This window comes from Hetaerina americana, unplaced genomic scaffold (assembly GCF_022747635.1).
Source record: "Hetaerina americana unplaced genomic scaffold, ioHetAmer1.1.p SCAF_2, whole genome shotgun sequence".
NCBI classification, from domain to species: Eukaryota; Metazoa; Arthropoda; class Insecta; order Odonata; family Calopterygidae; genus Hetaerina; species Hetaerina americana.
In genome coordinates this window covers 2,711,076-2,726,969 of record NW_027286763.1, presented here as the reverse complement: position 1 = coordinate 2,726,969, position 15,894 = coordinate 2,711,076, and the positions used below count along the sequence as shown (strand labels likewise).

Here is a 15,894-nt window from a genome sequence, read left to right as displayed (position 1 = left end):
ACTATGAGTTTATTTTGCCATTAATGTCTGCCGCAGATACTCTTAAATCTCTTCTCCTTCCCTACTAATTCCGTCATTAACTCCTGTCACACTAATGAACGTGGCAGTGATACCGAAATATATAAATAGTGAGTCTTGTTCTTTGTTGTTTGTCGTGCATGGTGTCTCATTGTGACGATTAACGTTATATCGGACATAACTGCAATGATGAATCATTTTGTAGCATTTTAAATACACACACACACACATCTCACTGCTTGGCAAACTGAGAGTAAGGAAATGAAATTTATTTTGTCACAAAGCAAAGAAGATTTTTCTTGGATATTTATTTCTTATTGATTTAGCAGTAAAGTTTTCCACATGAGAAAATATTATAATAATTAGGATTTTCACCCGTTGGCTATTTCAATTCCTATGTAGGTCTTTTGGATTTTGCGGAATAAATGATGGATTTGAGTATAATATGAGTGGAAAACCTCCACCAAAAGCTGATCCTGCGATGGAATGGAATCAACCTTTCCTACGAATTACTACAATTACTACAATTACTTACCGAAGTATTATTTTATAAAATCGATATTGTGGATACACATGAATTCCGATGTTGTGCGTAAGTCTGGTGGAACTTTTCCTTGAATGACGAGACATCGTTTTCGGAGTAAACTTGTTTTGCAATATGTTTTTGCGAGGACCAGTCTAACACTTGATCAAGGTAAGGCATTCGGTGCCTTTTAGCATCTTCACATAAGATGTTAATCAGTGCTGCATGTTCGCCTGGTTCCTTAGCGGAGTTGTTTGAATGTCTTCAGCATATTTTAATTTTAGAATTCATGATTCAGATGTATACGAAAATCATTTAAAAGTTATATTAGTTCGTATGGGGTGATTAAAATCAAAAGAAAGTAAGCCTCACATCTGTGGCTTATATATGAGGATTTTTTGTGAAGAACGAATCTATAAGCGATCATATCTTTCTTGTTCCGATCGATTATGTCCACGGACAACGGAATTAAATGAAAAAATAAGGAGAAATAATAGATCTATCAGATTACGGAACCTGAGCGTCAATTGTTTACTGAATGGATTAGTAATGGTTTTACATTACCAACTTATGTCCCACAAATTCCCATCATAATTTCATTGAAAATCATTGTCCACGTTGCACTGTTAATCCTAAGGAAATCCTCCGTTCAAAAGCCTGATACTTGAATTGCCTTTGGAAATAATTTCGTTCCTATGAATGCTGGCGATTAAATCGACACTTGTACGAAGATCATTTATTCGCGAGTGAAATTACACCACCATACGGCTTATTAGAAACCTCAATGTGTACTTGTTCACTCGACAAACTATCTTTTTGGAGACCTTTGACATAAATCATTCCAGAGTTAAGCATCCTCAGAAGTGGTGGCAGAATTCGAAGAAGTGAGAAGGAGCGGCTTTCATGGATTATTTACCACGATTTTTAGGAGTACATTGATTTATTTAGAACCCTTGATCCATTAGGTTCCTCATGCATGTATGATGATGTTACTTTATAGAAAATGTCTGTCCATGTGTCGAAATGTATTCAGTAGAATTATATTACAGAAATAGTAAAGCAGTCTTTGCACAATGCGTACTGCATCTGCCCTGATTGGAGAAAAAACCATGTTAATTTTTGGAAACAATTTTTCAAGCAGATTACGATCGAAACTCCAAAACTATTAGTTTGAGCAACAATAATAAATTTATTGAAATTAATACATTGAGCAACCCAAAAGTTCATTTCTAAAATTCGCCTCTTTCTTGCGCCGGACGGATAGGGCTTTGTATTTTCTCAACGGGTTGCTAGTTAACGACCGCTTTTGCCCTTTCTGATTAATCTGCTTGTTTAAGTTTTTCTATAGATAGGAGGATAAAGGATTGATTACAAAACAAGATTTTAAATATTTACTCACCCCGCCTAAATTCCTGGTCCAAAAGGTGTGACTATTCTGAGGTCGAGGTTGAATCGCGCCACCAGCGAATTTAGAGCATACGAGTGACTTGCGATCGAAGAGGCAAGAATTTATGGAATATAAAATTAAACTACGAAATTACATAAATGGCATTAAAGTCATATCATTCGCAATATCACGTTTAATGGGAAACTACTGCGATATACTTTCCGGGACTGCCATTACAGTCCAGTTTCTCATCCATTCCCATACAATTGCGGCGACAGTCAGGCCTTTAAAAGAAACACCGAGGCTCGGTGTATGGGAGTCGTTACGCGAAGACACGGATGTAGGCGTGCTGTGGAAGGTCAGCGGAGTTACTGAGAATGAGTGCTTCTTCGGGGGGATGGCTGCCGGTGGCGGGAGGATTCCTCTGCGGGGAGGAGACGCACGATGTGCCCACCCAACCCCCACCCACCTGCTGGAATCCTCCTCCTTTCCCCCGCCGTTCTCGCTTCGAGTTGCCCACTTACCCTTCCCCAGCGACGCATGGACTGCCCGATAACCCAAACCCTCAACCTCGACTAAATTTCCCCTCCTTTCAATTTTTTCTTTTATTATCCCTCTTCCTCACCTTTCCCCTCCTCCCTTTCGTTTTCCTCCTCCTCCAGGTGAGGTTATGGCGTGGCAACAGCTGAAAGGCTCCGAGGCGTGGGATGAGAGCCATCCGCACGGAGTATATATAAGGATGAGCCGGGGTTTTCCACCCATTGCAAGGTACTCGCTCGAGCATGGTGGGTTCTAAGGCTGCGATCTGCGGCCTTTTGTTGGCGCTGTCGCTCTTGGGGGCGATCCACGCATACGGCCCTCCACAGCGCAAAAAGACCACCCGGCCGGTCCCCACGGAGGGAACGGCGACCCCTGCGTTTGCTCCTGATGGCTCGGGACCTTCACTGTCACCTTTGCCTCTCGGCCCGGATCAATCGCAAACGAAACTTAACTTGGCGCCTGGAGGACCGTCTTCCCCTGGACAGGGAGGTGATTACTGGTGGAAGGGTCCTGGGGGACCATTCAGTCCCGACGGGAGCCCCAACTCCGGTTGCGCCAATGGCTGTGGGCCTTCCGTCCCACCCAGTCCTCCGGTCATCGGTTGCGGAGGTGGACCCGGCAGCTCATGCGGCGGCGTTCCAAAGCCCTCGCCCTCCAGTCCAGGGTGTGAATACCCTGGCGGCCCTGGATGTGGTGGGATTCCTTCAGGAATTGGGTGTGGTTCCCCCGGTGCACCCGGATGCGGTGGAGGAGCTCCGTTGACACCGGGCGCGAGTGTTAAACCTTCAACACCTCCAGATTACTCTACGAATCCATTTCTATGCTCTCTCGCGGGAGGATGCAAGGATGTAAAACCGTTACTCCCGTCTCACGGTGGTGCACCAGGGGTTCCATCTCACGGGGGTAACTCAGAATATCCTGGGGCACCGTCAAATGGCGGTACACCAAGTTTCCCGGGATCTCCAGGGTCACAAGGTACATTGGGTTATCCAGGATCACAGGGCTACCCTGGAGCACCAGGTGCTCCAGGGTCACATGGAACCCCGGGATCTCATGGATCTTCAGGTTCTCCCGGATTTCCAGGATCTCCAGGCTCACCGGGCTATCCTGGAGCACCAGGTTCCCACGGAACTCCGGGTTCCCCAGGCTCACATGGTGGTCCCGGATCACCAGGTTTCCCTGGATCGCCGGGATCAGCAGGATCTCCAGGCTCACCTAGTTATCCAGGAGCACCAGGTTCCCATGGAACTCCGGGTACTCTAGGCTCCCCTGGCTCACACGGTGGTCCCGGATCACCAGGTTTCCCTGGATCACCAGGATCTCCAGGCTCACCAGGATCGCCAGGCTCACCTGGTTATCCAGGAGCACCAGGTTCCCTAGGAACTCCGGGTTCTCCGGGCTACCCTGGCTCACATGGTAATCCCGGATCACCAGGTTTCCCTGGATCGCCAGGATCACCAGGATCACCAGGCACACCTAGTTATCCAGGTTCACATGGAACTTCTGGTTCACCTGGATTTCCAGGAACGCCGGGATCAGCAGGCTCGCCGGGTCACCCAGGAGCACCGGGTTCGCATGGAACTCCGGGTTCACCAGGATCGCCTGGCTCACATGGAATTCCCGGATCGCCAGGTTTCCCTGGATCTCCAGGATATCCAGGCTCACCTAGTAATCCAGGAACACCAGGTTCACATGGAACTACGGGTTTTCAAGGCTTTCCAGGGTCTCCAGGAACCCCGGGATCACCAGGCTCACCGGGATACCCAGGAGCGCCAGGTGCAAATGGAACTCCAGGCTCACCAGGATTCCCTGGATCCAATGGAAGTCCTGGATCACCGAGTTTCCCAGGTTCACCAGGCTTTCCAGGTGCTTCGGGGCAGGGACCAGTAGGACCATCTCATGGAGGTAGTCCAGGATTTCCAGGTTCTCCTGGAAGTCCAGGTTCACCATCGCACGGTGGTTCCGCCTCAGGATATCCGACATCCGGAGGAAGGCCATCGTCCCCGCAATTCCCCAGCTCGTCCATATCTACGACGCAGCGTCCGTATACAGGCCCTCTGAACACAACTCCTCACCCTGGCTGTGCTGCTGCCCTCAAGTGCGTCACTATACAGTATTGCAATGCTGAAGGAGTGATGGTCGACCGTCCAGTCATTTTGACCAGAGAAGAAGCGGAGAACAGAGTTCCACTTTCGGTATGTGCTTATAACAGTTGAAATAGGGCATGAGAAATTTACCCCAGTAAACAGGAGTTTATTATATAAATATTTATTTTAAGATTTATGGTTATAATTATGCACAAGATTTAATCTAATTTCTGACCTTGGTTATGGCAATTACACTTGGACTTTTTCTTCATTTCGTTAAAAACATAAAATATCTTACCTGGCGAATTGAAAACATCGAAATGAATAAAAAAATACGGTGCAAATATCCTAAAATGTTATTCCTAAAAGGAATCGGGAAAACTTTAGTGCTAAATGTATTTGCCGATATAAGAATATTTTGAGCCAGTTGTAAAAACGAAGTAATCAGTATTGTTTAATCGGAGTTGTACAAAAGGTTGATTATTTTACCTGGGTTACTCGTTCGCAGAAATATGCGCTATTGAATTTACGACACGGAAAACACGACGAACGTCTATCACTTCAGCACTTAATTTTTTTTATTTAAAGAGTCTCAGTGGTGCGCATAATAGCCTTAATTTAGTTTATCATATACTTATATCGAAAGTTCCTATCTATTCCATGTAGATATGTCCATATCTAGTTCCGACAGCGTTCGAGTCACGTCGGGGGTACCTCAGGGAAGTGTGATCGGGCCGTTGCTTTTCTTGATTTTTGTTAACGATTTGAACCGCGAAGTGAAAAGTAAAATTAGGATGTTCGCGGATGACACGGTGATCTATCGGGAGATATCTGAGGATGAGGATCGTTTTATTCTAGAGCAGGATTTAGATTGCATTACTAAATGGTGTTCTAACTGGGGATTGACTCTAAATTATAATAAATGTTCAGTGGTAAATTTTTTTAAAAGATCAACGGGATTTGCTTACAAATTAGCTGGAGGTGACCTAGCAGTAGTTGATACGGTAAAATACCTAGGTGTCACATTCACCAAAGACTTAACTTGGGGGACTCACATACGTAAAGTCTGCGGTCAAGCATATAAAAAATTGGGATTCATTAGACGCATTGTCGGCAAAAGTGACTCGAAGGTCAAGGAACGTTGTTACCACGCTCTTGTAAGGCCTCATTTAGAATACGCATGCAGCGTGTGGGATCCGAGTGAAAAAGGTCTCATTCGGGAAATTGAGAAGGTTCAACGCCGGGCAGCCCGTTTTGTAAAAAATTCCTACGATAAAACGCAAAGCGTCACCGAAATGCTCATGGATTTGGGGTGGGAATCATTGGCTGAGAGACGATTCAATGCAAGATTGAAATTATTAAATAAATTTAGATCCGCATGTTTCAGCACCGAGGTCTCGCAAATTATTCGTACTCCTACATACATTAGTCGCTTGGATCATGCATATAAAATTCGGGAAATAGATGCCAGAACTAGCCGACTCAAGGACTCCTTCTTCCCACGGACAATACGGGATAGCAACTGCAGGGTTATAGATAGCAAAAATTCCACTTGCCACCCTCAGCGTCTAAAAAATAATTAGTTGTATTTAAATACATGCTCTTCCACTAACCTTATGTGTTTTGCTATAATAACCCATTATTTCCGAATGACCTCATTCGTGTTCCGTTCATCTGTTTTTAAGTCTACCTTTCAATCCCTCGTCCCTCTCCGCGGGGGCAAATTCCTGCTACCTGCAACGTTGGGTCGCATTCCCTGCCATTTAGAGACTCTTTGGGGGTAGAGTGTTTCGTGGTGCATTTTCATGTGGTAGTGATGTTTCAATTTCTTGCTTGTTGTGTCCTGGCTTCCGTGTTGTAGGATGTCTTTCGTGCTGCATCATGGGGTGCAGTTTTTTAGTTGTTTTTTTCGGTTTATGTGTTTGCATGAGTATTGGATGAAGGGATTTTTGCATGAGTGTCTGCGCTGCTGTGGGTGTTATTTTCCGTGTTGTTTTTTTTGCATGTGGTATTTTTCTTTTTTACGGTTGGTGACCTAACACCCCCCGCCACACGCCCTTGCGGCGGCTTGCGGGGTATTATGTAGATGTAGATGAAGTCGAGAGCTTCTTTTGACACATATCGTTTAAGGACTTTTGCATCACATTTAATCATTGACGATCCATAGTAATTCTTTCACCCAATGATCAGCGAAAAATGCAAATAAGAATTTAATACGTCCTGATGTATTTCAGAATGTTAACTATCGAATGCGACTAATCAATATTTTAGGTTTTTCATGTTTTTTAGGGGGAAAATTTATATTTATTTTCCAGTTTACTTCATTTTTTTCTCTTTTGGGGTTTATCAACTCCTTTTTGTCTTTCCTTGAAGATAAATGTCTGATTTTATCAAGATGATGGACGTGAAAAAATGAAGATACCAATAAGATTAAGTATTTAGATTTGAAGCTAAGACTACTTAAAATATTAAAATTTGTCGATGTTCAAAAATTTTAGCCGAGTCGTCGGTGCGGTCCTGCGACTATTGATCGAGTGATTACCCGGGTGTTATATGTATCGCATACCATGTCAACGTGAATGAATGGGTCATTTTCCAACACATCACGTAACTGGAATAATAGAAACATCAATCGACTTGCTCAAATGCCACTCCCCATAACTTTGAAAGTGGTAGAAAGTCAGGTGCGTTTATAAAAATAATGTTTTTATGCCAGGAGTAATTGCTTCGAAATGAAAATTTTCCTTTTCGATCAAGCATATCTTAATGTGTTCGGACACAAACTCATATAAAATAAGTGAGATTATATCTAATGATATCGAAATTGCAAGTGCCCTTACGTCATTGCCCATTATTAGAATGGGACCAAATAAATTTCAAGCATTATTCATGAAGGAGGGTTTACGCGACACGTCACTTGCATTGTTCCCGCTGCCTTCCTCAAAGCGTGATCTCCTTCATGACGTCATCCTCTACTTTCACTCTTTTCAATGATTCGGTCGCACCTACGCAGTCCGACTCGGTTCTTGCGTCCTCGTTAATCGAAGTGCAAGCAGCGAGACATGCCGTTTTGTGTCTGCAGAATTGACGATTCTCTTTTCCTTGCCGTTAGCTGGAAAGGCGGTGAAACGCAACCGCAGTACATGCTTTGAAAATTTTAATGTTTACTTTATATAACGTCATTGATTTTTTCCTGTGTTCGTTGGTGCCGTTATATTCTTTGTTCATTCGTCGACTAGTTTGCATGAAGTGGTTTTATAGCAAAAAATAGTTTTTTACAACATTAGAGGGATATTGTTATCTTTAAGTTCCGTAATTTTCACAGAAATATTTACCGATAATACCATGTCTTTTACTCTCCTATCATCGCTCCAATGTTCTACGGATAGCAATGCTTGTTTAAGTTATTTCTCGCAGGCAACGGATTTAAGATGCTCGGCGTTTCGTTAAAGCATCAAAAAATGCGTTAAAAGAAGAAAGTGAAATAGAATAAATCCCTGAAAATGGGAGTATTATTTAAATGAACAAAACGTGGGAGAAAAACGGGTAGAGTGATGGAATTTTGGATTTTTGTATTTTACTTTGTTTTAGGGAAAGAAAATTCATGTATTGTGCGACGAAAAATCGAGAGTATGGAGAAAATAATGATCCGATTTTTTTCGCCATGAAATAATTAATTTTTTTGGTGTTTGAAAGATTTGAGTTGAACGCACCGGCCGCCATCATAATGATGATACCCGAGTTTTGTTGTTTCACTCTCGCCATGTCCACATTCAATTAGGATACAAGATGAATGCAACGCAAACCTCGAATGGCATTGGGCATTTTCAAAATGAAAGTTGAAAATCCGTTACATTTGATAATAATCGCATTCATTTAAAGACTGCAAATATTCTGCAGTCGATAAATTTTAACTTTGGGGACAGTAGGTATTCCATAAGTAGCGTCAAGATACGAGACGGCGATATGATGGATGGTCTGGATATTTCTCTACTGCTGCAGCCTGTAGTGACTGACAGTGGAGGAGGAGGAGCGAGGATTTGGAATAACTTAACCTTGTTATTTTAAATTATAAATGCTTTCCCGACTCAATTCTCCCTCCAGATCTTCCGCAAAAAGCGATGACAATCTTATTTAATTGTGGCTTCGACGTTTGCAGCTTTTTGGCTTCGAAATGTTATCGTTAAATTAGCTGTTTACAAAATTGTCCCGCCCAAAAATGTGTGCCATAGTAATCAAAATTAAAGTAAAGCGGGTGGGATGGAGTTACTTGATTTGCACCTTTCGTTAAATTTTGGCTCAGCAGTGGGCATCTCGCTTTATGATGTCGACACGTGTGACAATATATTTTACCACAAATATGCAGCCGTGATTACTTGTTCAATATTATTGAAATGACAGTATATTAAAAATAAATAGTTTAAGGATCATAAAAGTACGGAAGTTTCGTTCATTTGCTCATCAACGATGGTGCCCTTAGTGCAGGATCTGAAATATAACGAGTATAGATATATTTCGCTTGTTTTGTTTTTCCTGATTTCCCAGTATGTGCGGATAAAATACCAATAATGGGAAATTTTACAGTAAATGCTGATTCCTTCATAATATCGTGTTTGCGAATGTTTTCTTGTTTTCATATTCTAGTACTTGAAATATCAATTGCTAATTTAAGTGCGAGAATCTATGGAAGTTCATCGTAATCATTTTTCAATAATTATATTCATGAAAATCTTTGGCAGCTAAAATTATTATCCAGCTTGAATACAATCTTTCAGATTGCCTGAAGTCGAAAGTTATCAGAAGCAATATACCCATTCCCGAGATATCTTTCTTTTTAATAAAATCACTGTTTTTCTTCGCCCATTGTAGTTACCTGCGGTATACTTTTGGATAACACTAACTCCTGCTGCTGAGATATTATTCAGAATATAAGAAATTTATACCTCGGTGCTGTAGTGTATTCAGTTCTTTAACCCAAAAATGTAATTTTATGGGGTACAACATCCAAAGAACCTGGTTCTAATCAAATACTTATTTTTTATAGGATTGTGTCGATCCAGATAGTGGCATCATCGGCAAGTGCTGCCGTGACCCGAATTACAAGGATCCATGGCCCGACATGAACACCCACCCGAGTGGTCATGATACCGGTTCCCATGGTGGCGCCTTCCCTAAACCACCCACGGGTGACCAATTCCCAAGACCTGGCCCAGGCACCTTCCCCTCCACAGGTCCAACTCGTCCGGGAACCCCTCCATCAGGCTCTTCATTCCCTGGAAGGCCCGGCACCCCTCCGAACTCTGGATTTCCCCAACAGCCTGGACCGGCAGGCAGCCAGTTCCCAAGCTCAGGATTTGATCAACAACAGCAAAGCCAGTTTCCTCCCTTTGGACAAGGAAGTGCCAACCCTGGAGTGGGAGGAACTCAGCCTGGACACGATGGAAGCCAACCTGGGTCAGGAGGCATTCAACAAGAGCCATACCCTAAGCCCACCCCCGGATTTGGTCAGCAGCCTGGGCACGGTGGGAGTCAGTCAAAGCCTTTCCCTCAACAGCCACCATCTGGTTTTGCACCAGGATCCCCTCCTCATGGCCAACCTGGGTCCACTCCATTCCCATCTGGATCACCATCCCAACCGTCTCACTCTCCATCATTTCCGAGTCAGCCATCATCTCAACCAGGATCCCCATCTCAACCGTCTTCACAAAAGCCATTCCCATCTTCACAACCAGGACTCCCATCATCTCAACCAGGTTTCCCGTCATCTCAACCAGGTTTCCCATCATCTCAACCATCTTCACAAAAGCCATTCCCATCATCACAACCAGGATTCCCATCATCTCAACCAGGTTTCCCATCATCTCAACCATCTTCACAAAAGCCATTCCCATCATCTCAACCAGGATTCCCCTCACACTCATCTCAATCGCCATCTCATTCAACCTTCCCATCACAAACTCCAGGGGGTGGATTCCCGAGCCAGTCCACATCCGGAACATTCCCGACAACAGGGGCAGGTCAAACTTTCCCATCTCAAGGTTCTTCTGGGACTCTCCCAGCATCTCAACAAGGTGGTCCCATCCACTCCGACTCCCTTGGTGCTCCTTACGGAACATGTGGGGTGAGGCGGGGGCAACCCACCAACCCTGATGTTGGCCAAACACAGTTTGGAGAGTTCCCTTGGCATGCAATGATCCTGGCCAGAGCCAATGCAAGCCGTTCTGCACTCTGCTCTGGAGCCATCATCTCAGAAAAAGCAATCCTGACCGCTGCCCATTGCGTAGCTGGGTGAGAATCACTGATCTTTATATTTTTGAGACATAATTTATGAAATTTCCATAGATGTGAGCAGTAGGTAACAGGAAAATTCTTATATTTCTAATGGGGGACCTTTTCATGTCACCACTCCATTTTCCTCAACCTGTGTTTTTTATTAGAAGTCATTTTCCATCATTATAATATATAAATGACAATGTAAAATAAGCCAAATATTTTAATTGGTTTCTTGCATTATATTATATTCTGAGAGTTGTTTGGTGCTAGAGCAGCTTCAGTTTAACATAAATGTACATTACTTTCAATTTGGTTTATAATGTTTTGCTTAGAACTCTTAATGCCTCTTTTTTGACAAATATTTTTGCCTAAATACATTGACTAAACAAAGTACTTTTGCCTGAAATTGACTGAATACAATTCAATGGGCTTGCTTAATCCTTCCATTCAATTCATACTATCATAAATACCTGTTAGACATGTGTATATAATAGGATGTTAGGGGAAACAAGGAATAAAATATTTATTTGAGAAAATTGGTAGAAATTGAAATTTTGGAAACTGATAAAATGTAAATTTTAAACTGATTAAAAACCCATTTCCCAGAATTCACATATTTATGGTTAATATTTAAAATTACATCTATTTTTGTAGAACTGTAGCATCAACCATTATGTAATCATGATTAACCTATATAACATTTAAATTTTCCTGTAATTTTGTATATTCCCATTTAAAATTATTTGGAAATAGCAACATGAAGTACTTTCTTCGAGGATATAGAAGAATATTGTGCATTTATAGTGATAATATACAATTGCATTTGCAAATGATGCATTTAAATTTTAGTTTGAAACTCACATTTGATGTAATGGGTGGTTACTCATAAATATTTCATCCTTTATCCTAAAGTTGTACATCCTTTACTAATGACCTATTTCCTATTATTGTTCTTAAGGCTTTTGCCATCGGACATCTTCATTCGCGTAGCAGAATGGCGTCCCTGGTCAGACTCAAAGACTGAAGAGCCAGTGGCTGTTGTTGACGTGGCAGTGATTGCCATTGCCAAGCACCCATCATTCGAGCTCAACTCCCTATTCTCCGACCTGGCTGTCATCTTCTTGGCTGAACGGCTGCCTTCCTACAGGCTGGCTATCGAACCCATCTGCATCCCAGGGCAGTCTGGAGCAGGCAATCCCATTGGAGGGAGTGCATCTCCTTCGTCTTGCCTGACTACCAGCTGGGGGAAATCTGCTCTCTCAGGTACAACATTTAGCCTCCTAAAAATATATGACATCCTCAGATAATTTGTGCAAAATATCAACTTAGAAGTCATTAATACCTTTCAGGTTGCTTAAGTGAGTGTAGAATTTGCAAATGGCATAAAAAGCATAATTTTAAATGCAGGAATTTACCTAATTAGAAGTAAATGAATTTTAAATGCTAATTGCATTTTTCTCCTCTATTTCATTAAATCTTTCAAGCATATTTAACAGAAGGTATATTAATTATGAAAATAATTTCATAAACCAAAATAATGAGAATGATATGATAATAAGTGTACTTCTTGTCTAATAAAACCAGAGAGTTCCAAATAATTTCCTTCGTACACCCAAAGTGAATTAGAATATTTATTAGAAGTAAACTTGATAACTGCATTATGATTATGGTACACAAAATTACCTCACAAGCAAAAGGATAGCAGAGTAATATTATTTGATATATGCCTACGAGTAAATGAATGCAAAAAATACAGAAATACGTTTATAGCCTAGTACTCTGAGGCTCCCGCAGCTCAATTTAGACTGGCAAATACGTATGATTATGTGTATAACCTAGTTCATGCGAAAAAACATTTTCTCAATAAATTTTGTTGATTTTCTATTTCACTAGGAATCATTACAATTTAATTTTTTATTAGATCAACTTGTCTCTCATTTCTTATAGACTTTACTATCTAAAATTATTTCTCTCATCAGGACAATGGACAATGTTGAGGACAGGAAAATTAGAGAACATAAGACGAGAGATGGAAAGAGGAAATAAATAGAACGTAGATATTTTAGGCCCATACGAGGTGAGATGGAAAGATAGCGGGGAGTACTGGTGTGAAATTAATCGTGTAGTATACAGCAGGCGGGATGAAGGCCAACGAGGGGTCGTCAATGATCAAATCTTTACTTTTATTTTTATCATAAAAAAATGGATATTCTAATGGTCCACACACTCTAAAGGGGTCACCTCCAAAAACAGGGTAAGAAATAATACCCCGAGCTCGTCAGAAAATTTAATGAGCACACCTCTCAATATTGGCCATGGCCAGACAGTTATCACATGCATAAACCCCCAATGACTCCCATTAGTGGTCACTGAAGAGGGTATCCAATGGGGTTAGCATACTTAGCAGTATTGAAGGACTCTCCGAGAGTTAAGCACAAACTACCGAGATGTTGTCAAGGGGGCTCATCAGTGAGAGACGTGAATTTATTTCCAAATCTTACGCAGATGCTAAATTTAAGTGTGGACCCAATAAACAGAAGGTATAAACAGCCTTAGCTTACAGGGAAGGTTTAAATAAACTTAGAACAACGAATGAGCCATAATGATGTGCTTGGTATGGTTACAAAAACTAATGAGGTGTTTTTACAGACATATCCTATACTTTTACATTAAAGTAAATATGCATGAAAGTACCACAGTATTTAGCTAGTACTGTCCATTCCTCATGATAACCACAAGTCGAAGCCTCCCTACAACAGTAAATTCTTCATTCCCTATACTTAATTTGTGTGAAAAGATCCCACTCTGCTAAAAACTGCAAAAGAAAAAATTATTTTCTTTATCTCTTTGGTTATATCCCATGCTCAAGTAATTAAAAAGCAGAGCATGCCTCGAGAGTCATGAAATTAGCTGCTAGAGTTTATTTGACACTAACTTTACACAAAAATGATTTCAAATAATGAAGCCGAAGTGTCCTTTATACACACCAATACAAACTGCCTGGATTCAACACAAAGTCATTCTTAATCACAAAGCAAATGAAATTAGTTCACAATAACATTTAATTATATCCCCGTGTGTCTGTGTTGGTCCCATCTCCCTTAGGTCTACATTTCTCTCAAAAATGTCAAGAACTATACATTTTTGTTTGGCACAGTATTCAAATATGCCACGAAATTGTAGTCAAAAGGATATTCCTTTGGGTGAAAAGGAAGATGAAAGCTTGATACGGAGCATTCATTTCTCTTTGATTTTTACGTGTGTGACCTTTGACTTTGTCCATCATTTAAGCATGTTACATGGGATGACTGTTATTATTAGAAGTCCTTGCTTCACATATATTTATTAGATAACTTATCCTAGCTGATCTGCTTACAATTTGTCACAGGTGTCAACCACAGCCCTCTGCACAAAGTTAAACTCAACGTTATTGGACACGCACCTTGTGAACAAAAACTCAGGCAGACATACCTGGGCAAATTCTTCATCCTTCATGAGAGCTTCCAGTGTGCCGTGTTTTACCCACCAGAGCAGCCACTGACAGAGGTAAGTTTGTCATTGTTTATACAGCTTTGCTTCTTTCATTTGATTGTCAACATTCTTTCTAATTTTACTACCAGCAAAAATAAATTAGAATCAGGGATATCATTCAAAATTCATCGACTCATAGAAATAGGTAAATAGCCTGTGAAAGTAATATTCCATAAACAAAAATATTTAAAAATTTAACATAGTAAGATCTAAATAAATTTAATTGTAAACCTATACTATCTAATGATACTAAGTTGACTATATCACTTCTTCAAATGAATGCTTTAACTCCAGATTACTACATGATTCAAATGTCAAGGGAATACAGTGGGTAGTAAATTATTGAAATGCCATTGTATTACAGGTGGATGATGGTAGTCCTCTTGTGTGCCAAACCACCGATGGGCGTTACATTCTGCAGGGAATTGGAAGCTGGGTCACAGGTGCTGGACCAAGCCAAACGTCAGTTTATGCACAAATTGACTACGTCTGGATATTGGACACATTATCTCGCCCAGTGGAGGAATTCCTTCCAAAACCAGATGAGCAGAATGAGCTAATCGACACTTCGAAAAAGCCAGGGTTTTCTCAAGGCTATGGTAGGAAATGAAAATTGAATTGAGATTGCTGAAATTACGTGTAATACATATGCTAATTTAGTTTTCCATGTAAAATACTGCATATATCAGCGGAAACTCAGCTACATACATGCAAATACTATACTAGCATACTCAAATCAATGAGTGAACTGCAAGTAAAACTAATTATGTGTCAATATTTGACAAAAAAAACCCTGTTTGCCAATACATTCAAAAATGTGGTAAATGTGAGTCTAAAATGCCTAAAATAAATGGTTATTTTACCATATATAATGTACAATTATTGATGTAAAAATCTAACAGCTACATGGAAACCAAAACACCTTTGCTAATCAAACTCATCCTTGTACCTTCCTTAATCAGAAACACATATTAATTATCCCCTCCCCGGACTACAACCTTGAAGTGGTGGAAGGGCTTGTGCGTTCCGATGACCCCTAGAGCTGTTCTGGTGGGAGTAATAATAATTGCTCCTGGTAGGGTCACCCATGCCAGATAGGTCGAAGGTTAGGAGCCAGACGAAAGGTATTCCACGCAGCGTCTGTTCCTCAGTGAGGCGGCTGCAATGGCGTCTGACCCCAGTGGGGCGGACAGTAAGTGATGGTGTCACGTTAAAAACACTATTGAGGAAGGCCACGGGAAACCACCTCAATTATCATTCCCAAGAAAAATATGATGGACAATAGAGATATTTTGAGTCCTGGCAACCACGGGGCTCGGCCCAATCGGCCGTGTGTATTGCCTAGTAGCGGGGGAGGTAAGGCTACCGCGGTCGTCATCCCACGAAACCCTTGCAAGGGGAAACCAGCAGCAGCAGGACAGAAGACGCAGGAGAAGAAGACGAAATTAGTTAGAATAGGAACGTGGAGTGTTAGGACAATGATGAGGACCGGGAAATTGGAGAATATTAAGCGAGAGATATAAAGGGGAAATCTA

At 41.4% G+C, this 15,894-nt stretch overlaps 1 protein-coding gene across 1 annotated transcript; it reads left to right on the top strand.

Moving 5' to 3' along the window:
- The first annotated feature begins 2,701 nt into the window (after positions 1 to 2,701).
- Positions 2,702 to 15,231, top strand: LOC139688428 (collagen alpha-1(I) chain-like). The gene is made up of 5 exons (XM_071585998.1): positions 2,702 to 4,663; positions 9,600 to 10,843; positions 11,787 to 12,091; positions 14,217 to 14,374; positions 14,724 to 15,231. The coding sequence occupies exons 1-5, from the start codon at positions 2,711 to 2,713 to the stop codon at positions 14,967 to 14,969; spliced, it is 3,906 nt and encodes a 1,301-aa protein (XP_071442099.1). The 5' UTR covers positions 2,702 to 2,710; the 3' UTR covers positions 14,970 to 15,231.
- The last annotated feature ends 663 nt before the right edge of the window (positions 15,232 to 15,894 follow it).